Genomic DNA, 26,121 nt, shown 5'->3' on the forward strand with positions numbered 1-26,121 from the left:
CAAGTTCTATCCCCAGGTCCCTGGACCCGGGTGGATCCATTAACACTGACAAAAATCCTGGGTTAATGCGTGTTTTCGTGCATCAACCCGGGATTTTCAATTCGGCGTTAAAGGGGTATTAGTCTGCAGTTCCATGTTTTGTGGGGAAGCCTGGGTAAGAGTAACATGTACCCACTGTCCAGTCTCCCCGCACTCAGAAAACCGAGCAGCCTGTCTTTAGTAAAGATCACTTTACAATCTGCAGCCCTTTGCAAAGAATGGTTCAGAGTATAAATAATTTTTTCGTGTAAAAGTCTCAAACAAACAAAGCAATTAAAAAAAATGTTTTAAGGGTTTAATAAATTGTTACAAAAATTGTAATGATGATTTGTATATATATATATATATATATATATATATATATATATATATATATATATAGTATGTGGCAGTTTTCAAAGGATTGACTGCAAATAATACATCAATAACTAGGCCCCAGTGTCTGATATACGCTTTTTAAAAAAATAAAAAGTGCATGATACGGTAGCAGGAGAAAAATGTTTGACCATTTTTATATTAATGTACTAAAACATGCAGAGCAAAAACATTGTGGTACAGAGATATATAATCCATATGCATGTTTACAGAACAGCATATATTAATATCTACAAGCTGCAGTGAACAATGATAACTTAGTGCTGTAAAATCCTGTTGATAAATAGGTATATTTGTTCTTCTCTATAGAGCTCTGCACACAGGCTGCAATCACTTCCTGGACACATGGCTACACACAGGAATCTGGGGGTGGGGAGAGAGAATTCAGCTACTACTGTACACACTCCTCAGCTGGCCCTCTCACCATGGTGAGTACAGAAATGCTGCTTCTTATATAAATATAAAAGGATAATATACATCCTATAAAGGTCTTGGAATTAGGCATACAGTATACAGTAGTACAACGTTATGAGTTAACTTAGGCCACCACCTCTCTCCCTCTTCCTGCGTCTACCCTGCTAATCCCTCTCTGGTATTTAACTCTCTCCTGGGCTGTAGGACTTTTATTGTTTATTAAAGGAAGAGTTACGTAATCCCTATCTACTGGAGCAGAGGGATGTAGAAATGCACCGTAGGATAGATGTGAGGAAAGGAATGAGTAATGTAACTATGCAAGTCAAGAGTGAATCTCAACACTGTACTGTTGCACATTCAGTAGTGCATGGAATTCTTAAGGAATCTATACAGCTTGCACTAATATATTATTATTTATGGCCAGCCTTTAAAGCATTTATTCTGCCTACATTGCTACACACCGTGGAGACAGCTATTTTGCGATCATAACCAATATATCTGGAAGTACAGCCTTAGTGATGCCACTAGCGCCTTAGCTTTCAGACGCTAAAAATGACTACTTATGGTAAGGACAATGGACCTCATTCATAGTCGGTCGTAAGCGGCCGCTCGGTCGTACGCCTAACGACCGAGAAACTGAAAAAGGAAACAATCGCACGGCCGGCCGGTCACAAAGTGACGCCCATACGTGAACAATACACCTTCTCTAGCTAGCGAGTGATAGCAGCTAGCGATCAAGTCAATCGTTGTCAGTCATTGTCAGTCGCTGTATGTTAATTTTCTTCTGATGGTTGCGGCCGATTGTGTTGAGTTGATGCCCACAAAAATAAAAAAAAAACTGCATAGAAAAAGCCATCCCCATGAAATTTATTTATTCTTATTATTCGCTAATGCAAACGCAGCTGAATCAATTACAAGCCAATTAGCAGTGTTATCAGCTTCAACAATCGATTATTAGCTGCTTGCATTGTGTGGCTCAAAATAGAAACATCAAACCTAACATCAGTTACATTTGATACTATCGATTGTACTGTGTGGCTTGCGGGAGCTCCTACCCTACCTTAAGCTGTACGATCAGCCAGCCCTCGAACCTGCTCGCAGAGTGACGTTTTACTACTTCCGGCCTTCTATGTCAGTCGTAGCAGGTAATTTATGTACGCCCCTAAAACGCCCTCAAAACGTTGAGGCACGCCTGCGTTTTCAGACCACCACCCCCGTCAACACCCACAAACGGCCTTTCATGTCAATCAACTCTCGGAAGCCACTTCCTGCTCGTAAGCCGTACGATCTACAGCATTTTGGATCGCAAAGCCTCGTACGCACATGCGCACAACTAACCGTGCGCATGCGTGGTTTGGAAACATCGGATGCGTACAACCGACCGGCCGCTTACGACCGGCTCTGAATGAGGTCCAATATTTGGCCATCTTGCAGTTGATTGCATCAGTTATTTCATTGTATACCAGTTTGTAGCAGTTGAGTTTCCACTGCAGTGAATTTTATGTGGGGTACACAAGTTGCCGACATATCGGCCGTCCGCATGACCGATCCAATGATTGATAAAGTTTATGCACAAACAATATTGTGCATACACACTTACCAGCGTCATGAGGAGGGTAGTGCTGCCGGTGCCATCTCACAGGGCAGTAGTGTGCCTTGGGAGTGGCATTGTTGCAGCCTCTGCTTCTGGTGTCTGACACTTGCCAATCTTCTGCCCGACATGTCGGCCTAGCAGACTCCATTGAATATGCCTGCCCACTTGTGACATCAATGGATTCTGCGACTGATATATAGTTTGATTGTGTGTACTCACAGAACAATATATCTGTATGATATATAATATGTACCGTGCAGCATGGCAAATGCGATATATCTGTGAACAATGTTGTTCACAAATATTTTGTATATACACACTGACCGATGGTTGGCACAATATGTCGTTCGCCAGCTGTATGAACGATATATCACAAATCACAGTATTGCTTCAGTGTTCTGAACTGCAATGAGGTCACCATGCTTCCCCTCCCTGTGAATTGAGCTAAGAAAAAAGTAAAAAAAATCCTCATGCACATTATTGCATTAGAGGTAATACACCTCCCAGCTGCTAGGACTGACACTCACCACAGCGTCCCAGTCACACAGGAGAAAGCGGGCAGTGATTGGTCATCATTGTATGATTCTCATTGTTATCCAGGAATCTGTCTCCTTGCAAAGGGCCTGATGCTTAGTTGAAGATTGCATCGTTTGCCCTTCCTCTCCCTCCCCCTCCACCAGAACGCATCCACACAGCTCATTCTGTTACTGGGACTGGCAGCCCACTGCACCATATAATGAGTCAGTCTGACTCATTATAATGCTGCCAGCTGCGGGCCCCTTAATTGTGGCGGACTCTGGTGCAATGCACCAGCTGCACCTCCGGTAGTTTCGCTCCCTGGATGGAATTGCAGGCTATGCAGTTTCCAGGAGTACCATTTGTACCAAATCTAGGCCTGTGCAAGTGCACCCTGATGATGAGTAGCAAACCAAGCATATGGATAATACGCAAGTTGATCACAAGGATACAGGTACAACTCTGCATACGGGTGAATATACGCACTTACTTCAGTGGCGTCACTAGGTAGTGCAAAGGGTGCGGACAGAATCAGGTGACACCATCCGAGGGAGTGACACCCCTTGGATGGTGGCACCAAAACAATGGTGATCAATCACGCGTGCATGCAAGTGTCATCTGTCCTGTGCCTGGAGAGGCTGGGGGCTGCCAGTAGCTCCCGGAACGCCGGGCAAGCCCCCAGTGTTGAGAGAATGGTGGTGTAACACGCGCTCATGCCCTCAAAAGTCTTACACCAGGAGGGGTGGCACTGGCAATGCGGACACAAGGCCACAGCGCCTCCGAAGCGTGCAAGGACTCTGCATTGGCGCTCTGGGTGACACCAGGTCCGGTGCAAGGTTTACGGGCACCCATGGCAACATTTCACCAACCGTCCCTGCTCCCTCCAAATAATAATATGCCATGCATCAGTCTCCCCAGTTAAATAACATACCACACAGCAGTGTCCCAAATTAATAATATACCATATAAAATATTACACACAGCAGAGTGCCAAAATCTTAATGCACCTCATAACACTGGCGCAATTTCATAATATGTCACTCAGCCATGAATTATGCCATTCATTTTTTTTGTGTGGACTCAGCGGCGCCCTCCAGTGGCCAGTGCCCTCGGGCGGCTGCCTAAAGTTGCCTAATGGTAGCCCCAGCCCTGGGTGACTCCAATGATTTATGTGCATGCTAAGTGCTAGCATCTGTGGCCTTTTTGCATTCAACTCAGCATTAAGCCCAAAAACTGAAAACTTCACAAACTTTTTTTTCTTATGTTAAAGTCAACGGTGCCTTTTTGCAGTACTTAATCTGTAACTGTACAGAGATGTATTATTGCAGTATTCTGTGCAGTGATTCTCTATCAATGTGTTGGGGCAGTTTACAGTAGGAGGCTGGAAGTATCACAAAAATATAGGCATAATATGTTTAAAGTAATAAGTGAAACATATTTAATGAGGATGACATGAAACACATAATAGACAATTAAAAGCTTCTATATAGCAACTACCTTCCTTGCTTCCTAATATATTTGATGACAGAATATTTTAACACTGCTGAAATTAGGCTTAGGAAGCATTTATTTAGTTATTATAGAGTATGGAACGTATAGTGACTGCACTGCAGAAAATAGTAAGAAAGGAGATTAGGCACAGGGAATGTTATGCAGAGACATATTATCCCATTGTAATTACTGAGACATATTTGCAGATAAGCTGGTGCTGCTCTATCTACAGGTGGAAGTGAAGCAATCTCTCTGAGTTCTGATCTTTCTGAGAGAGGAAGTTGTACTGACACCAAGAAAAACACAAGAAAGCTTCAGTCTCTCCTCTCGCTGATCAGAAGGAAACATGGAGTCTGGAATGAGAAGCCTGATCACAGACAACAGCCGATACGTGGAGTCCTTTCGTCTTTTCCTTAAGAATTCCACAGAGCACCAGTGTATGCAGCAGTTTATAGAAAACAAGCTGCCAGACATTATATCCAGGTACGTCGTTGGCTTCATTTTCTGGCAGGATTTTCCCATCAGCAGTGATTTCTAGTGAAAGCATGCCTGACAGTGAGGCTAAATGTTCAGCAAATACAGTAGCTGCACCTTTCCATGGCTAAATATATGTCTGTTTATGAAAGTGAAAGGGTGAACTATTTACATAAGACCACCCGTGTAACAATGCAGCACCTTACAAGACAAGAGACCTGATGATGAGTTGAACTCAAGCTGACTGTAATCGCTCCTGCCCTATGGCGCCTGATGCAACTGAGACTGTCCGAGAGGAGCAGCTCACCATATATTCCTTTAAATTTTGCATCTTAGTTGCATTGCTGAAGCAACGAAAAGCTGCTCACAGTGTACCAGAGACCTTAAACTGAGATTTTTACTACACAGGGATTGCTTTTACACATGTACAAAGTCGTAGATGATGCACAATGGAACTTATCGTGAGGAAAAGCCGCGGCTGCTCGAATTGGAGCCCTTTTTACACAGAATCAGACTCAGTCGCACACAAATGTACAAGTGTCGCACATCACCTTGATCAGTGTACGCTAGCAATGTAGTTTTGTCACTTGCATGTCTTTTAACTATGCAAATGAGAGGCACATTTTCAGAAAAAAAATATGCTTGCACGTCAAACCTGACGATATCGCATGCGACCCCATTCATTTTAATGAAGGACGGAATGAGCGATCTTTCTGTCATTCAGTACATCGTTCTAATTTATACCCGCGGTCAGGCCGACATATCGTCCCGGCACACATCGCCCAGTGTGTATCCCATACCTCCCAACATGACCCTCTCCAGGAGGGACACAATGCTGTGGTCCTGGACTTCCCTGGTAAGAGGCAGGGCTGCAGCGCAGTTCAAAATTCAAATAGGGGAGACACACCAACTGTCATTTCACACGCTGCCAAACATCACTGGCTGGGGCTCGCTGGCAGTTGGTGTGACTCCCCTATTTAAATTTTAGACTGTACTGCAGCCTCACCTCTGGAGCCGCCACCAATCATAAATTACCAGGGAAGTCCAGGACCAGAGCATTGTGTCCCTCCTGGAGAGGGTCATGTTGGGAGGTATGGTATCCACCTTTAGTTTGATAACCATCATCCAGGGTGGCTGACAGCTCCGGCAGGCTCTGATGTTGGGGAGCATGGCCAATGGAGGCTGTGGAGTGAATTTTGGAGGAGCTATGTTATCATCCTCTGGTTGCTCTTGCACCAGCCTGTACTTGGTGCAAAGGACACAGGTGTATTTATGCCTCCGTCCAGCTCTGCATAGCCCACAAATGAGTCAGCAGCCTTTTCTGTAATTTGTCTACGTGAGAAAACACCGTTACACCTATTCCCCTTCAGTCACAAGTGGCAATTTGTTTGAAATGCGTATACTTGTCTCAGGGGTACACGCAAAATACAAACCGCAAACAGGCATGCATTCAACTCAGCATCAGGACCAAGGATTACATAATAAGCATTGTGGAACTGCTTGTCTCAGCAGGCCCTACAGTGCTGGGATGTATTATTCCCTGCCAGCTGTAAAGTCACTGATTAGTTACCTCTGCTTCTGATCCATAAACATGGAGAGAAATTGCTTAACTTTAGACTGCAAGGCCCAGCAGGTGGGACATGTTGTTGCACATAAGCTACAGGTTGCCTAAATTTGGCCTAGAATTTACAGGGGCTGAGGCCTATAAAACAGTGCGTACTGTGTGAGTTTAGTGTATAGCCCTCAAGACCCATTTCTTCCTCAATGCTTTCCAGCGCTCATCCTAACCCACTACTCTATGCTCCTTCCTCACTATCTAGCCCATCTGTGTCACCCCTGTTTGTCTGACCCTCCCCTCAGAATGTAAGCTCTAGCGAGCAGGGCCCTCTTTCCTCACGTGCTTCTTCTTGCCTTACTTTTACTTTCATTTACAATGGCACCTAAAACTGCTTACTGACACCCTGCTGCTTATTTAGGTGTTATGCAGCATTATTTATAAATCATGTACTTGTCCTGCATTGTCTGTACTGTTAATAACTGTTGTCTTCTGTGCTCATTTGTTACTGTACTTTGTAAGGCGCTGCGGAACCCTTATGGTGCCATATAAATAAAGGATAATAATAATATATGAGATTTGAGCATTAATGTAGAGCTACAATATTTGCTATTATCAATAGTTGCATGTTTGAAGGAGTGACTTTGATGGCACCATTTTAGACAGGTAATTTTGGGGGACAACATATGAGTCAGCAGCCTTTTCTGGTCTCCCGGCGTCGGTAAAATGACAGGCGTCTAGATCTAGACGCCTGTCATTTAACCCTCACCAGGATTAAGTAGTTGGGAAGCCGGCTGTCGGCATTGCGACGGCCGGCTTCCTGAACGTATACCGTTATATTCCCTACCTCATGGATACACTTAAACACTAGTTTTATTTTTTGGTCAGAAGCCAAGTAACCAGTGTGTTTTTGGAGAGCGGGAGAATACCCATGCAAACACAGGGGGGACATACAAACTCCACCCTTTTGTGGCCTTGGTCAGGAACTTAACCCATGACCTCAGTGCTGTGAGACAGTAATGCTAAACCCAACGCCACCATGCTGTATGAGACCATGTTCTATTCTAATCTGCATTACTGCTTACAACAAGCAAAACTGAAATATTTTAGTCACTCAGTTATAATCTGTGCCTAGAACCGCACTAGTGTCTTACAATATGCTATTCTGTAGCAAAATGTGTCCTAAAGACAAAAGAGATCTATTGTAATTACTTTTTTGTTCCACTGCCAATAGTTTGAATAGAGACAGTAAAATGTACTGGAACTTTCTACTTCTCATTCGCATGCAAACCAGAATCAGAAAAGAAAGTAAATAAGTAATAAGCATTTATGCAACAAACCTTCTATCCCCTTATCAAAGATGACTCTCAACTCAATCCCTGAGGGAGAGGTATCAAACCATCAAGAGAGATAAAATGGAGAATTTGCCCATAGCAACTAATCGGGTCTAACTATCATTTATCTTGCAGTTTATGAAATGACAAATGCTGATAGGTTGCTATGGGCAACTTCTCCACCTTGTCTCTCGAAGGTTTGATACATCACCCCTCCCCCCTCCAGGGCACTCATCTCACCAACACTCCACTCATCATGAAGCAACAAAGTGGGCTGCTGTTTTTTTTAAGAGTAGTACTATGACCCCTCCCGTGGACACTGAATCAGTGTAAGAACTAAAGACTTGTCCAATCAGCTTGATAAACATTGGGGGAGATTTATAAAATCTTGGAGAGAGATAAAGTGAAGTTGCTTATAGCAACCAATCAACGTCTGTAATTTATCTAGTACAGCCTGTAAAGTGAAGAAGCTGTTTATTTGGTATGATCAACCTTCACTTTATCTCTCTCCAAGATCTAATAAATGTCCCCCATTGCACTGATCAATGTAATCATTTCAGTTTGTGTCAGTCTCAGTGAGGTGACTGTTCCCAGCGGCAGAGTGGTGTTTCTCCAGCCAATGGGACCCCTCATCTCAGTAAGCTGAGCAGAGCAAGAATTTTTAAGAGTGATAACTGTGGTGTCTCTAAAGGCTCATACACACTTAATGATATGCTCCTTGAGCGATATCGTTAAATGTTATCCCTTGAACTGCTGGGCTCAATGTCAGGAAAGACATTGCGCATACACACTGAATGATATTGTTTAGTGAACTCACCCTCCATATCCCCAAACTTGCAGAATCTGACGATATCGTCAGATCGTCCTGTAAGTTCAGGCGATGGAAGACATCGTTAACGATCCGCGGGAGCGCGCATCATCAAAGATATCGTGCATACACACTGGATGGTATTGAACACTATGAATGATAACGATATCGTTATCGTCCATATAATTCACTTTATCGTCTAGTGTGTATGAGCCTTTAGTAACACTGCTGATTTAGATACATCTAGAAGAGGGGTGCAAATACTACTTTGGGGTCATTGAAGATGGAACGAGGGACCCTGCAATTGTCTAAATCTGTGTAATCGAGAAAGTGTGTATCTGTCTGTTTGTACTTTATGCACCACAAGAGTTTTGTACCTAGCGCTACCAAATTCGGCATGGTGGTATAGCTTGACCAGGATTAGCTTTTAGCTATGTTTGAAGTTTTTCAGGGCCATGGTGCTCTACATGGTGCTCATCAAGTAGGCCGTGGAGCAGAACTGGATTATAGGAGGGGCGAACGGGGCTGTCATCCATGGGCCCCCACACCTTAGGGGCCCCCACACTGCCTGAAAATATTGACTGGAACCTGGCTACTCAACTGACTCGCTTCCGGTCCCAGCAGCATCATAGCACAGCCTCACTGCCACTGATTCACAGACCCGACAGTGGCTGTCTATGGAAGCCCTGCCCCATGTTGACATAATGCCGTGATTTGCGGCTGCACGGATAGGGGGTGGGGCCTAATGCAGTGAAATGCCCGCCCCCATCAGAAGGCTGATAGGTTATCTGATGCAGCTGCAAGAGGTTTGTTTGTGCTCCATCTCTCTCTTCCCCTCTGTCCCCTCCTCCCTCTCGCTCCCTTCCTCTCTCTGTCTCTCACTTCCTCTATTTCGCTCTTGGTCTCCCTCACCATCCCTTTCTGTTTCACTCCCTCCCCCTCTCTATCTCCCTTTCTCCTTCCCTCCCTCTCTCCTTTTCACTTCCTCCGTCCCTCCCTTTCTCTCTCCCTCCTTCCCTTTCTCTCTCCCCTAATTCTCTCTCTCACCTTAGTAACTCTCTGCTATTACTCCCTCTCTGTCACTCGCCTCCCTCCCTGTTCCTTCCTCCCTCCCTCTCTCCCTTTACTCCCTCTCTGTCTCTCTCCTAAATCTATCTCACTCCCTATCCATTCCTCCCTCTCCCCTCTCCCCCCTCTCTCTATCTATAGTGTTTACATATATATCTCTATCTATAAATCTATATATGTCTATCTAAATTTATATATCTATCTTATCTATCTATATCTATCTATACAGTATATATCCCCTCACTCTAAATTCTGCATTTTACCCTGGCAGTGGCCATTTTTTTTGATGGGTCCCCCACAATTTAGTTGCCCCGGGGCCCCCACAATCCTTAATCCGGCCCTGTCATAGGAGTATCTGATTTGAAATTTTGGTTTAAGGAAGTTCACTCAGGATGATTAAAACTGCACTGATCTGAAGGCACAGGCTGATATGTACCATTGGGTGTCAGGCAAAACTCCAACAAAAGAGGAGTGAGCCAGAGGATCAACTGTCAAACTGCACCTTTAATGACAGTTACTAATTTCCGCCAAGCCCATTTTCATATGCCATGGTCTCCAATGTTGGTCTCCAATGTAAAAAATGAAGGCTGCAGATGTAATTCAAGGTCCATTCTTCAACCCAGACAACACAGGGTATCCCAGCTAGCATTTAATATTCTATCAAATACTTCCATTTCTATATATTGTTACACTCATTTAGAGCAAGAAGTAAGCATTTTTAATGTCAATTTGAAACTACATTACATACATTTGTTCCTGGCATCTTGTGTATAAACAAGTATTGTGTCTATTTTTCAGTATAGGGAACGGAAAGCCGGTGATGGGTGTCCTCAGTGTAGGAGGTGGCTCAGGTAAGGTCGTTTTGATTGCTATGTCAGTGCAAATGCTTAGTACATAAGACACACTGCAGTATGTAAAGGAAATAAAGTGTAATAAGGAATAAAGAGAGACAGTTTTACAAAATGTTTTTTCTCACTAAAATATTTACAGAATAGGAGAAAGACTCACAGGAGGGGACATTCTTATCTACAGTAAATTATTTAAAACATAACTTTCTTGTCCAAAGGGCTCCACAAGGAGAACAAGGGATGTAGGTGGTACTTGGAGGACCGGACACCAACAGCAAAGCTTTTTCTGTCCCAGGATGCTCCAGTCCTTCGCCGTATACCACGCCCACAGCCTGAAGGCAACTCAGTTTCGTTGGTGTCTGGAAGGAGCTGGATCACCATTTTACAGTAGGGCTGCTTTTAAGCAGCCCAAGCTTTATTTTATAATTTATATATTTTTTTATTACTATAACAGAGCAAGCAGTGCTAGACAGCCCTCTGGATGTCTGCACTGCTGCTTCATCACCCCTCTGAGGCACCGCGACTCCAGCCATAGGCTAGATACTTTCGGGGGGCTCCGGGGAGCCATCTGCTACTTCCGTGATAGCCCATGTATCATTTGGCTTCGCTCATGGAAGGCAGACTCACACTCTAAATGGCTTTGGAATCTCTTACTCTGGTGAGATCCTGTTTGGCCCAGAATTGGACAAGATTGTGACTACCTTGGCAGTTTTTAATATGTAGGGGGAGGGGCCCTAGATTGCACACCCTAAGCACAATGTGAGGTGCTACTTGCTGAGACTTGTAGTGCTGCAAGCAGAAAAAGAGACAGATGCAAGTGCACACTCTAACTATGCTGAACCTAATAATTATACTGCTAAATTGTATCCAAGAGGTTCTTAGCATAATAATGGCCATAATTATGGGCCTGCCCACTGCGTCCAGGTGACCTCTATCAGGCAGGTCCCTAACACTCCTATGGAACAAATACAGGGCACGAGACCCCCCAGGCCAACCCAGCAGAACCGCCCCATGGCATCACAATAGTGTGAGGTTTAAAGAATAATAAAGAAGAAAGCCTATGTGTTAAGTCCTACATTAGCAGGAAGTTATAATAAAAAGTGTATAAAGTGCTACATATACAAAACAAACTAAAGAATTCTTTTAATATGGCATTCTTGCCCTCTGCATATACTACGAAGCCTCGGATGTCATCCTTTCAGTCCTTTCATCCCCAGAGAAAGGCTAAAGTTCAGTCCTTTCCATGCCAGTCGGCATCCACAAAGGCCTCCAAGCCTAGGATCAAACAGGCCTGGGCTACTAGACATCCATCTACCAAATCTGAGGACATGCCTGCAGCCTGACGGGATGGGCCTCCCCCTGGCTGCTCCTAGTTTGGGAGGCTGACTTTTGTTCACCCAGTTCTGGCAACAGACACCTGGGTACAAGAAGTAGTCTCCCACGGGTACGCCCTCTCATTCCTGAGGCGGCTCCCCAGCAGTTCTTATGCACAGGCCCTCCATCGGACCCAAGCAAAGCCTGCCCCTCCAGAAGGCCATTCAGTCCTCGCTGCACTCGGGGGTAATAATTCCTGTCCTGTCATCACAGCGAGGGATGGGTTATTACTTTACGCTTTTCTTGGTCCAGAAGCCGAACGGGTCTCATCGGCCTATCCTTAAACTCAGGTCTCTGAACAAGTTTATCAAGGTGCCCAGGTTTCATATTGAAACCCTACGCTCTATTGTCCTGGCTATGGAGCCTGGGGGCTTTATGGTGTCTCTGGACATTCAGGACACTTACTTACATGTACCTATAGCGCCCTCTCATCAGCGATATCTTCAGTTTTACTGTCCTACAGCAACATTACCAATTTCAAGCACTGCTTTTGGGGCTTTCTACACTCCACGGGTCTTTACCAAGATCATAGTAGTTATGGCGGCCCATCTTCATTGACAGGGGACCAGACTGCTCCCATACTTGGATGATCTCTTGCTTTTGGCAAGCTCTCCAGTGGTTCTTCACCGCCATCTACAGGTATCCATTGCCTTTCTACAAATGCACGGCTGGCTGATCAACTGGAAGAAGTCTTCCCTGACCCCTTCTTAAATAATGGTGGATCTGGAAGCCTTCCTGGACTCACATGCTAAGAGAATTTTCCTGACAGCACACAAAATCTCTGCACTACAGCACTAAGTGCGCAGGTTACTCCACAGTCGCCGAGTGCCAGTTCACTTTGCAATACAGATGTTGAGATCCATGGTGTCCACCTTCGATATGGTGGAGTACGCTCAGTTCCGCTCCAGGCCCCTATAACACCTGAACCTCTCCAGGAAAGGGCTGCCCCATCTGCTCAGATCCCAGATGAAGGTCCTCTCTTTGGAGGTTCACCAGTCCCTATCCTGGTGGCTACAGACTTTAACAAGGGTTGCCCCTTTTGGATCCCGGATTGGGTATTCCTCATCATGGATGCAAGCCTCCGTGGGTGGGGCGCTGTGACCGGCCAGCACTCCTTCCAAGGATGCTGGACACCAGCTGAGGTGATCTTACCAATCCTGGAACTCCAAGCCATATACAGAGCCCTAACTCTAGCTCAGGATATTCTTCAGGGCTAGCCAGTACAAGTACAGTCCGACAACGCCATGGCAGTGGCCTACCTCCATCACCAGGGAGGCACTTGAAGTCGGTCAGCAATGGCAGAAGTGTCACGCAGTCTCACATAGGCCAAACGCCACCTCCCAGTCATCTCTGCAGTATTCATCCCGGGGATTGTCAATTGAGAAGCGGATTTCCTCAGCTGTCATGTGCATGCAGGGCAGTGGTCTCTACATCCAGAAGTCTTTCAGCTCCTGGTAGGAAAATGGGGTATACAGGACATGGACCTCATGGCTTCACGACACAACCAAAGGCTTCTAGTGTACGGGTCCAAGACAAGGGACCCCGATGCAGCCTTCGTGGATGCATTGTCAGTGAAGTGAATCTTCAATTTGGCGTACCTCTGCCCCGAGTCTCCCTTCTTCCTTGGGTTCTTCAGAAGTTCAAGCAAGAAGGGGGCACAGTCTTGTTGGTAGCTCTGGCTTGGCTCAGATGCCATTGGTACTCCGATCTTCAAAGTCTCTCCATAGATGCTCCTCTCCAACTTCTTCAATGACCAGACCAGTTGTCTCAGGGTCCCTGTCTACATTTGGGCCTGGCCTGTCTTTCTTTGATGGCTTGGCTCTTGAGACATCCCTCCTAAGGTCTGTGGTCCAGACCATGGTCAGAGCGCATAAGCCAGCCTCTGTCCGGATTTATCATCGGGTGTGGCATACATATTTCCAGTGATGTGCTACCAGAAACTATGACCCTCAGGTTTTTTAGGGTTTCTAGAATCCTTCCCTTTTTTTCAAGCTGGATTGGATCTCAGACTTTGCCTGGCCTCTCTGAAAGTGCACATCTTGGCTCTATCCATCTGGTTCCAGTGCAGAATTGCTCCACATCCAGATGTTCACACCTTCCTGCAGGGTGTTCTTCATATACAACCTCCTTTTGTCCCTCCTGTGGCTACATGGGATTGTTAGTGGTTCTCCATGCACTTCAAGAACCTCCATTTGAACCCTTGGACTCAGTAGATGTCAAATGGCTGACTGTGAAGACACTTTTTCTTCTGGCTATAGTGTCTGCCCGTAGGGTATCGGATCTAGGGGCGCTCTCCTGATGCTCCCCATTTCTTATTTTTCATCAGGACATTGCTGTTCTTTGAACGTGCCCTGGCTTTCTTACTAAGGTGGTCTCTCGTTTGCACCTTAATGAGGAAATTGGAGTTCCAGCCTTTCACTCACCAGACCTCTCGGCAGGTGAGGCCTCCTTGGATGTAGTCCATGCTATGGAGATCTACAGTACGTGGATAGTACTGGTTCGTTCCGGAAAATGGATTCCCTCTTTGTCCTATATGGATTCCACAAGAAGGGATGGCCAGCTAACAAACAGACTCTGACCAGATGGCTGCACATGACTATTTCACAGGCTTACACGCAGGCTGGATTTCATGTGCTGGCTACAGTATCTGCTCATTCTACTCGCTTTGTGGGTCCCTCATGGGCAGCCCACCGTGGCCCGCCGTAGTGCGTCTGCCAAACAACAATGCAAGGCGGCCATGTGGTCTTCTGTCCACACCTTTCTTAGGTTCTATGACATTGATACATTTGCCTCACAGGATGCTTCCTTTGGATGCCAGGTTCTCCTCTCAGCTCAGGAGCGTCCCCGCCCTTGAACAACTGCTTTGGGACATCCTCATTGTCTCTCTGTGGAGCTCTACGGACCCTGAAGAAGAATAGGAGAGTTATGGTAAAACTTACCTTAGTTAACTCTCTTTCTTCGAAGTCCATAGGGTCCACAGGGCTTCCGCCGTGACGCACATGGCTTCTTTGGGTTTCTTCTCTTGGTCACTTGTTTCCTTCTCTGTTTGAGAGTGTGATTCTTTAGTGTACCAGTCTTCCTTCTCTCCTATTCTGCTCCAGCCTTGGGCTTGTTAACAAAACTGATTTGCCTTTTGGCTGTGGGCGGAGTATAGGGGGAAGGACCAGGGCATCCTGGGACATAAAAAGCTTTGCTGTTGGTGTCCGGTCTTCCAAGTACCACCTACACCCCATTGTCTCCCTGTGGACCCTATGGACTTCATAGAAAGAGAGTTAACTAAGGTAAGTTTTACCATATCTCTCCTTTTTAACTCTGCTAGCGTTGGGCATCTTCTTTGCCAAAACTGCATCTTAAGGTAGGTAACAATCTGATCTCGTTAACGATTTCCTTTGAACTACTGAACACCCCCGGACAAACGATATTGTGCATACACATGGAACGATTGTACAAACGATCAAACGATATAGAGGGGTCGTTAACGAATGCAAATCGTTAACGGTATACCATTTAGCAGCAAACAACTTAACGATGCATCTTCTCTCTCCATCGGCACAAAATGGAGGAGGGGAGTGGCCAGGAAAAGTGATGATAAATTGTTCGTCATCCATGACATCATTCATCGTGCATACAAACAGAACGATGTGTGTCAAATCATGAAGGCAGGTCGAGAGCTTTCTGCATGTTGAAGAGATCAATGACCACGACCAGCGGTGGCGCGCATCATTATCGTGCCTACTCACTGCACATTTTTAAACGATTTGTTGTTACAGTTGGTCGAAAACAGCAATATCGTTTAAAAAAATCGTACTGTGTGTGGGGGTCTTTAATCTAGTACGCACCAGGAGACTGCACTGATTAATTTGATATGCGACACTTGAATATCTGTGTGTGACCTAGTCTATATATGAAGCACAATGGAGCTTGGTGTAAAAAAAAGCTGCAGCTGCTGTATTGTAGCACGTCGTATGTAGATTCAGAGACTCAGTCGCACACAGATATGATAGTGTCACATATCAAATTAAACAGCGCAATGTTCTGGTGCATCCTAGTCAAATCACATTGTGACTAAGAAGCATTATCAGCAAAAAAGACACCTGGCACTAGCAGAGTCGCATGGGACCTGGCGTGCTGAAAGGGTCTGTTTAAAGCGACTGCAGCAATGATGTATGATGACACATCTGTAATTGCAAACTAATGTAGGGGATCCTGCCTTGCGCAGAGAGAGGCTTCCTAATGGCTTCAATGCGTGTTTCAACCTTTATCATGTAGTTCTTTGTGATAAAGCCTAAGGGTGAAACACTTGTTGGAGCCATTAGGGTAACCGAGAAGATATTGGTGTTAAATTTATTTCTTAATATGTCTTATTGTTTTTTTTTTTTAATCTCTTTAGGGTCATTCCATATCAGATCACCCAAAAACATTTAAATGTCCACCACCTGTCTCAGACTTTTACAATTTATTTTTTGATAAGAGAGGATGTAAAAAAAAACTATTTCTGCCAAATATCTCGACTGTCTGACTGTTAGTTTCCGAAATATTGATTTTTCAATTAATTAAACTATTTACTAATCACGGCTTATTTATTCAATTTATTTGAAGTATCACGGTTGTTTATTAAGGGGTCACCATGAAATTTGGACCCCTAAGGTAACTTTTCCTCCCAAATCCAAAAATCCAAACCAAATTACTTTATCTGCCTTACATTTTGAATTACAGCAAAAATTCAAGATTTTGGAACAGAATTAAAAACACATGGTTAAATCAACATTAGGTAGCCTAATTTTTTTTACTTGCTTAACAAAGGTATACCTTACTACCACACAAAAATCAGCATGGTACTCTGTTTCATATTGGAGAAAAAAAATAATGAAGTTAAAGTTCGATTACTGTTGTACTGCATACATATTTACACAAGAAACCATGAAATTGAAAAACTTAAACATAACTGAAGTTGAGTCAACAAAAAAATTATTTTCCTCTCGTTTGGAAACTGTTGTAACAGTCTATAATTTTCCTTAGTGTCAGGAGACAGGGTATACTGCCTTCCAGGACTTCCTTGGATAGTAGGCACTTTCAATTCTACAGATGAATTATACCCATGACCCCAATGGTATGAGGCAGCAATGCTAACCACTGCCAAACATTTTATACATGGCCAACGCAGAATCAGCCCAAGTCAGAGTTGGTCAGGGGTGAGACCTGGGCAATATTGTGGTGCTACTACTACAAACCATATTCATGAGTTTATTTTTCATAATATATTTCTTCAAACACTTTTAGGTGAAATTGACCTACAAATTCTCTCCAAGATACATGCTCAATATCCCACAGTCTCTATTAATAATGATATTATTGAGCCAAGTCCAGAACAAATACTAAGCTACAAAGGTACAGTAAGTATACTTTCCTGGCACTGTACTGTGTGCACTTTGTACTTATTGAGTATGTGTCAATGTTTCACTTTCCAGTGTACTCTGACTTTTTTCATTGTTTTATTGCTTCAAGTTTATGTTACACTTGTTTTAGAGCGTGTTGCCAAGGCTCCAGGCCTCGACCATATCAATTTCTGCTGGCATAAAAAAACCTCTGCTGAGTTTGAGCTTCAAGTAAATGAAAAGAAACAGGATAAAAAGTATGATTTTATTCATATGATCCAGGTAATGGTTTATATTTATGATACTACTAATCACTAAGGGGTGTATTTAGTCAATAATGTGGTAATAGGTTTTAAATAAAACTTAATTCCGGGACAGACCTGGAGTTAAAGGTCTGTCCCGGTGAAGTTCCTGGAGATCAGCCTCCACTGCACATGCACCAGCCTGTCTGATGCTTCTGGTGACCTCAGACCCTGCTGAAAGGAGAGGGATGGGAGTGCATGGCAGGATTAGCTGTGCTGCATGAAAGTAATGACAGCCCTGATCCTGCTGCTTATCTCTTCCTTCCTAGGTACTTGTGAACGGGGGCCAGTATCATGTATATTATGCAAATGTGTATACAAAATATATATTAATGCAAATATGTATCCAAACTATATATATATATATTGCAGTATATAAATTATTATACATATAATAAATATATATATATATATATATATACTGTATATATGTGTGTCTATATAAATAATATATATATATATTATATACTGTAAATATGTGTATATATATATATATATATAATACTTTTTTACTTTTCTATTTCTTTGTATTATTTTTTTCTGTATAAGCTCTTACAATTATTTGTGTTTCTTTTTTCTCTCTTACCATAATACTATATAGAAATGGCATTACTTATTGTAGAAAAGTTTGGAGAAGAGGTTTCCTCTTCTCCATAAATAGCATAAGTGATCATCTCTAGCTAAAATACTGGAGAAAATCAATTTTTATGTTTACTAAATAGAGTTCCTAATAGAATTATTACAGACATGGACCTGGAATGCATTAATAACATTATTATTATTATTATTATTACAGGTTGAGTCTCCCATATCCAAATATTCCGAAATACGGAATATTCCGAAATACGGAAAAATTTTTTAGCATGACTGAGAAAGTGAAACCATTGCTTTCTAATGGTTCAATGCACACAAACTTTGTTTAAAGCACAAATTATTAAAAATATAGTATAAAATGACCTATAGGCTGTGTGTATAAGGTGTATATGAAACATAAATAAATTTCATGTATGTACACAAACTTTTTCTGATGCACAAACTTATTAAAAATATAGTATAAAATGACCTTTAGGCTACGTGTATAAGGTGTATATAAAACATATATGCATTCTGTGTTTAGATTTGGGTCCCATTCCCAAGATATTTCATTATTTTATGCAAATATTCCAAAATACGGAATTTTCCGATGTCCCAAATACCCCTAGTCCCAAGCATTTTGAATATGGGAGACTCAACCTGTATTATTATTATTATTATTAATGGAGGATAGTTACATGGTTGGTACTCAGGTGCAAATAAAGCGCAAAGATGCATATAAATCTGCAAATGGGTGAATATACACATTTAATTCTATGCATGTAATCCGGAGCAGTTACAGCTGAGTTGCTTTTTACTCTGCATCAGGCCCCTTATGAGGATTTTTATAAATTGCACCAGGACGATTACATGTAGCTCATATCCATATTCCTCCCCTACCACTCTGTCCTCACCTGTGCTTCAAAAATACTACACAAAACAATGTTTAGATGTACAGGAAGTAGTAATAAGAACCATACTTGCCGACTATCTGGCTGCTTCTTCTGGAAGGGAGCAGCCAGATCGGCAGGGCAGGGGGCGTGGCCGGCAAAAGGCCGGCGTGGCCGGATGGGCAGATGTCATTTGTGGGTGTGACGGGGGGTGGGGCCACATGATTGTGTCATTTTGGCCCCGCCCCTGCCCCCGCAACACAATGCCGATAAAACAGACCAAAATTACGCGATTCAGCGTGACTCGCGTCACCGGCCCGGCTGCGGGGGTTTAACGGCACCGGCTGCGGGGGTTTAACAGGTATTCGCAGGGGAAGGGGGGTGAGGCATCGGCGGCAGTCGGGAGGCTTGCCTGCCTTTCCGGGGGGCTGGGAGCTGCACCCGTTTATCGGGAGGCTCCCGGCCGAATCGGGAGGGTAGGCAATCCTGATAGGAACCATCTATTGTTTTTTAAATTAATGTTACAGGACATATCAAGAAACACATTTCGGTTGTAATAAAATAAATATATTAATTATTTACAGTTTATTTTCATTAGAAATAGTGTTTCCATTACAAATAATGTTTTGTAATGACATTCCCCCTTAATGCTTTGTCTAGGCTCTTTGTTATGCTATGCAAGTGTTACTATGAATACTGCTGTTTGTAAAGAGGTTTATAGTCTATAAGGCTCATTTGTTAATACTGCCTTTAGGTTATATTTGCCTACACTCCCGGAAGTCGTGAGAGACTTCCGATTTTTCGGGTAGCTCCCAGCACCCTTGTAAGTGTAGGCAGATCTCCCGCATCCTGCCTACTTCCTAGTGAAGCGGGCAGGATGGGGAGATTTAATGGGGAATTTGCAGGTCCACGAATCACAGACTTTACAGGGAAAGGGGTGGGGCCTAATTGCGGCAACAGCCTGTCCCCGCCCCCCGAACCGGCCTGCAGCAGCAGTCACCGGGCTGCTTCCGGAAAGGAACTAGAAAAAGTCGCTAAGTATGCGTTATGTGTAAAATGTGCATTGAATCACAGCAACCATTGCACAAGACAGTTAAAAGCTGTTTGCTGCTCAGGACGCACCAGGCAGTGCTGCTGGCCCCAGCCCCTCTGCACAACGTCATGAGCTCAGGGGGCAGGGCCTGCACAGAGTGCCCGGACAGCTTGTTATGGTGCTGGCCCAGAGTGCCTCCTGAAGATTTGGGCAAAGTTACCCATTACTATAATCTTCACTCATTTTCCCTCACGCCCCATGCACAGGAAAATGAGCAAAGAGCTTACCATAATAAGCGGTAATGTGGGCAACCAGATACTGTATATCGGTGATGTTCTGTGGCACAACGCTGAGAATTTAATATGCATAGTTATGAAAGCGCGAGAAGCCATATTTCTGGTGACAATATCATAATATATTTTATTGCATAGGAAGTTACTGCCAACTCTGCCCACAGTATTGGGTTTGCATGGCATACCACACATGCCAATAATAAACCCAGAAGTAGTTTAAAAAAAAAACACTTCAGTTTTGCACTAGCTCAGGGTTGGCAGTCTTCAAGTCCTTTATTTTTCATTAAACCCGTTTTGCGCCTTTATTTTGCCCGGTTTTTGGATATGCGTATTTCCAGGTAATACAATAAAAGGTTTATTTAATAAAAGGGGTGTCCCCTAATTGGTAGGAAGTTGGACACCGAGGCAAACAATACACTTTAGTGCAGTATGACTCGTAAATGACCACAATGTTTTACATATTTCAGATGCTGTACTATGTGAAAGATATAGATGCCACATTAAAATTCTTCAGGACCTGTTTGGCAGCAGATGGAAAACTCCTTATTATTCTTGTATCTGGTAAGACATGGATAGAGATTACGTCACTATATGTACTTGATTAACACTATTTGGTGCCGATGTCACAGTCTACTGTAATAGGACAAATAAATACTTTCTGTAGACCTGTGGTAACTGCTAAATATGTCTAAGGGACCTACATTATTTACCAAATAACTCAGTCCATGGGATGCCAAATGGTGAATGTGGACATCTCTTTATACACTAAGTAGCTTCCATGTGTTTTGCATTGGGAAGCTATTGCTTTGTAGCCCCTGTGATACACAGGGATGCCCATCACATGCTCTGGGGATTGATGGTTGGTTGGGGCGATCGTGTGCACTCAGTGACTTATTGCACGTAGCAGAGGCAGTGGTCTTTGCACAAATGCTGACAGTGCCTCCCCTTCCCACTCTTATAGCATCTACACCCCACATTCTATTTCTCCCTTCTCCATAGTTCTGCAAGAGAGACACTTACAAGGGAAAATAAGTATCTAGGGAGGGGATGAGTGTGGGTGTATTCAAGTTACCTGGAGATAGGATGTAATGTGTATTAATGTTATTTGTGGGTGTGGGATAAGTTGAAGTTATAAGGCACGGAGGGATATAAAAGAGCCTGGCACTCACACTAATTGATAGAATGTGTAGAACCCCTCAACATGAATTAAATGTATAAATCCAACTTGTGGTCATGTTTTGTCAGGACACAGTGGGTGGTCTATATTGTGGAAGAAATACGGCTCCCGTCTACCTTTCAATGATCAGTGCCTGTACATCACAGCTGGCCACATCGTGGACATGCTCAGTTCTGTGGGTGTAAAGTATCAGTGCTACGATTTGGAGTCTGATATGGACATAACAGAATGTTTCCTGGAAGGGGACCGGAACGGGGAGTTGTTGCTGGACTTTTTAACTGAGACCTGTGAATTTACGAAAAATGCCCCACCTGAGCTCAGAGATGAAATAATACATGATCTAAAGAGCCCTGGGTGCAGCTCTATAAAAGATGGAAAGATCATTTTTAATAACAATCTAAGTGTAATTGTGGTTGAGAATAAATAGGGGTGTTCATGTATACGCATTCAGTATATACTCATGACATTCTAGATATCAGAAAACAAAGATTAATCCAATATAGCACTCAGTAAATCTTTAATCTTTTACACAATGAAAAGACAATACATACTGCTTAATTTTGGGCGTGTTTTTCGCACCTTTGGTAGACATAACGGTCACCTCACTAAAGCAATGTTTGCGTGGTGGCACTGTACTTAGCATCGCTCCCTTACAGTGTTGCTGAGTTCGTTACTAGGATACTATCTGTATGAAACATAGAAACATAGAATTTTGGCGACAGATAAGAACCACTTGGCCCGTCAAGTCTGCCCCATTTTTAAACATATTGTTACCTCAACCCTTATTGATCCTTACTTCTTCTGAAGGTTATCCTTATGTCTATCCCATGTATGTTTAAATTACTATACTGTGTTAGCCTCTACCACCTGTAATCGGAGGCTATTCCACTTGTCCACTACCCTTTCTGTGAAGTAATTTTTCCTCAAATTTCCCCTGAACCTACTACCCTCCAGTTTCAGAACATGTCCTCTTGTTCTAATACTTCTCTTTCTTTGAAGAATGTCTCCTTCCTTTACCTTGTTAAAAGCCTTTATATATTTGAACGTTTCTATCATGTCCCCCTTTCCCTTCTCTGCTCCAAACTATACATATTAAGATCTTTTAGTCTTTCCTGGTACGTTTTGTGGTGTAGACTTTGCACCATTTTAGTTGCCCTTCTATCCTTCTGGAGATATGGCCTCCAGAACTGAACACAGTATTTGAAATGAGGACATACCAATGACCTATACAGTAGTATTATCACTTCTTTCTATCTGCTACTGATTCCCCTCCCTATGCAACCAAGCATCTGACTTGCCTTCCTCATTGCTTTGTTACAATGTTTGCTTGCCTTTAAGTCACCTGAAATAGTGACTCCTAGATCCCTTTCCTCTTCAGTAGTTTCCAGTATAGTGCCATTAATACTATATTTAGCCTTTGGATTTTTGAGACCCAAGTGCATGATCTTGCATTTTTTTGGCAATAAACTGTAGTTGCCACGTTCTTGACCATTCCTCCAGTCTACCTAGATCATCAGTCATTTGTTTACCCCTCCTGGTGTGTCTACCCTGTTGCATACCTTTGTGTCATCTGCAAAAAGGCATAGTTTCCCTTCAGTACCATTTGCAATGTCACAAATAAAGATATTAAAAAGCACTGTTCCAAGTACAGATCCCTGAGGTACTCCACTGGTAACTTTTCCCTCTTGAGACTGCACTCCGTTTACTACAACTCTCTGTTTCCTATCCTGCAGCCAAGATCTTATCCATTCAACTATCTTTGTATCCAATCCCATGCTTTCCAGTTTATTTAACAGTCTGCGATGTGGAACTGTCAAAAGCCTTACTAATGTCTAGATAAGCTATATCTATGCCCCCCCTTTATATATTTCCTTAGTCACCCAGTCAAAAAAGTCAATAAGATTTGTTTGATATGATCTCCCCCCAGTAAATCCATGCTGTTTGGTATCCTGCAAATTGCTGGATTTGAGATAATCTACGACTCTTTCTTTTAAGAGTGTTTACATCAATTTCCCTATGTCCTGTCTATGTTTTTATGGTTTCCCTGGACTTTCTGAAAACACACTAATGGTTTCTGACTAAATTGGACTTGGTGTGTTCCTGTGGTAGAGACGATAAATTGTAACTTCACATGGAGCTATAGGATTTGTATAAGAACTTTGAGGCTACATCCGCAGGCAGACTAAACTGATCATGTGAGGGAATACATACAGGACGCATAAAGGTATATATCTTTTCGAAGACTAATTTACATAATTCCATATTTACATATGCTTTATGCTGTATAATGAAGCAGTACATGAGATTTAACAGGGCATTGGTACGTCCATTTTGTTTCTCTCTCCAAACTCAGATTTAAATGGAAACTAGTGTGATGTCTTTAAGGCCGCACCCTAGGGAAACTATTTATCTATCACAGTGAAGAGATCATGCCCATATATGTGTCCTTGTGCTGGGGAAACTATTCAGACTAAATATGGGATGCACCAAACGATGAGTATCGCTCAAAAGGAATTCAGTTTCGAGTCTGATTGCTAAGGAGGAGTTAACAAAAATAAGCTTTGTCTATCTGATAATGTTAGTGGGTGTATGAAAGGGGCGTATAATCTGAATATTGTAATAATGTATAAGTACTGTGTGACAATGTCAATCATTGTTATTCCTGCATTATAACCCTGGGAGAATATGTCCCAGTTAAGGGCTTGATCTATTTATTTAATTAATTAATAAAATGACAAATTCTTAAGTATACTGGTTTGGAGAATATTACTTATTATGGAACAACACCTGTTAAAGGTAACATAAACAATCTCTTGCTATTTCTGACCGTATTATGAATGCTGGAGCAGAGCCTTGTGTACACAGCCTTTTAAAGGCTGATTTGCTGGACACTTTTAGGGCCAATGGAGACTGCACAATATTCTCCTGCAGTGCCTTATTTATGATTCAACAACATGCGGTTTACATCTGTAATTGTATCTCATTTACATTGATATTCTTTTAAACATAAAGGGCTCCATGTAGAGTTGGATGTATATGCAATTTTCTATGTGGCACTACAGGCCCCAGCAGGCCATCGACATCAGAGCATGCTAGAGCTTTTAATAGTGTAAATGCCAGCCTGCCCTGACAGCCATGGGTATGTTGTAGTAGTACCCACCTACCCAGTCAGCTTTTGGCTGCCAGGGCTTGCTGGGTCTAATAGTACCACATTTATAGAAATGTTATCTTAAAGCTTTAGCACATTATTGCCCCAACTTCCACCAGCTGGGAGGAGGAGCTTCAGTGCTTGCTTTCAGGGCTGGTTTTTTTCCTGGATAGTGGGGGCACTTTTTTTCTGCAAAATTTCACCTACGGATTCCGTGCTGAACAGGCTGGGGCTGTAACAGGGGGGCATCACGCTGCAGGTTTGTGTGACCAGTCCAACTTGTCATAGCTTAGTGATGACATCAGATTTTACAGGAGACCCCACACTTTTTGTCTGCACATAATTTTTGCAACCAGGCCAAGCTATGAGCGCTGTTGCTTAGATCACTTTTGCGGAGTGGTAAGACAATTTAAAATAAACAAATAAAAATTATTATTTTTTACACTACAGAGGTCCGTGCTAATGAGCATCATCATTATAATTGTCAGAACCAGGGGTCGAGCACCCATAGCAGATACACCTTCTGATAGATGTATATGTGGTTGCTTCCACTTCTTAGCAGTTACGTGACCTCCTTACTGAACTTAGCCTGAACTTAGCCTCCCTCTCCCGATCTGTCTTTTTAAGCCGTGAGTCATAAATGTGAGATGAAGCCAAGTCTCGAGTTCAAGTCTTCATGAGGCCTACAATATCTAAATGAGTTCTTTACAGCATGTATAGTACAGGAGTGATATACTTTCCATCATTCCAATTATAACATCTGGAGAAAACAGGCCACACACCAGATTAAATCTATGGCCATCCCCAAATTCTGCAGGCTATGCTCCGTACATTGCAGAGCATCAAACCGGAAGTGACTTCTCTAAAGCTGGGTACACATGGTACAATGTGTACCCAGCGATGCGCTTAAGGATCCGATGGCTGACATATCAGGCTGTCTCCACACACGGAGCCCTTATGCCGCCCCCCACATAGACCAGCATGGGATCATTCATCGATTCTCCAGATCTGTGCATGCAGAAAGATCTGGTGGAACAACGGACGACCCCACGGGAGTGCGCAGCGGACGATATCATGCCCACACGGAACGATATAGCTGCGATATCTTTCCAATCTGTCGGATTGGCCACTATATTGCTCCGTGTGTGGGGGCCTTTACATACATATGCAGACCTTAAAAGGTATTACATTATAATAATAAATATACAATTATTGAAGTCAATTTGCTATTTTGAGAAAATAAAATTTCTTTATCTGATGGATCAATTAGAAAATATGTTAATTACATGGAACCAACAGAATGAGCAATAACAAAACATCAAACGGGCGAACGTTTTCTTTTTTTTTGGTTTTGGTTTTTAGTTAATGGCTTTATGTGACTGAGATTTTAAAAAGCCCAACAGTACATAAGGTAGAGACAAGATTTCCAGCTCTAAGCAT

At 43.0% G+C, this 26,121-nt stretch overlaps 1 protein-coding gene across 1 annotated transcript; it reads left to right on the forward strand.

Annotated features, from left to right (window-relative positions):
• Positions 1–813: 813 nt before the first annotated feature.
• Positions 814–24,284, forward strand: HNMT (histamine N-methyltransferase). Its single transcript, XM_088474912.1, has 7 exons — positions 814–842; positions 4,662–4,912; positions 10,467–10,519; positions 17,171–17,278; positions 17,417–17,547; positions 20,824–20,917; positions 21,602–24,284. Exons 2-7 carry the CDS (start codon positions 4,776–4,778, stop codon positions 21,958–21,960), a joined length of 882 nt encoding a protein of 293 aa, XP_088331038.1. The 5' UTR covers positions 814–842; positions 4,662–4,775; the 3' UTR covers positions 21,961–24,284.
• Positions 24,285–26,121: the final 1,837 nt, after the last annotated feature.

The sequence above is a fragment of the Taudactylus pleione genome, unplaced genomic scaffold (assembly GCF_031769625.1).
Source record: "Taudactylus pleione unplaced genomic scaffold, aTauple2 ptg000156l, whole genome shotgun sequence".
NCBI classification, from domain to species: Eukaryota; Metazoa; Chordata; class Amphibia; order Anura; family Myobatrachidae; genus Taudactylus; species Taudactylus pleione.

What these genes read in the sequence shown, in the direction of transcription:
- HNMT (XM_088474912.1), top strand. Translation starts at nt 4,776, where the DNA reads ATGGAGTCTGGAATGAGAAGCCTGATCACAGACAACAGCCGATACGTG. An exon ending in ATTTTATTCATATGATCCAG is followed by an intron (nt 17,548 to 20,823) that starts GTAATGGTTTAT and finishes TACATATTTCAG; the next exon opens with ATGCTGTACTATGTGAAAGA. An exon ending in CCTTATTATTCTTGTATCTG is followed by an intron (nt 20,918 to 21,601) that starts GTAAGACATGGA and finishes ATGTTTTGTCAG; the next exon opens with GACACAGTGGGTGGTCTATA.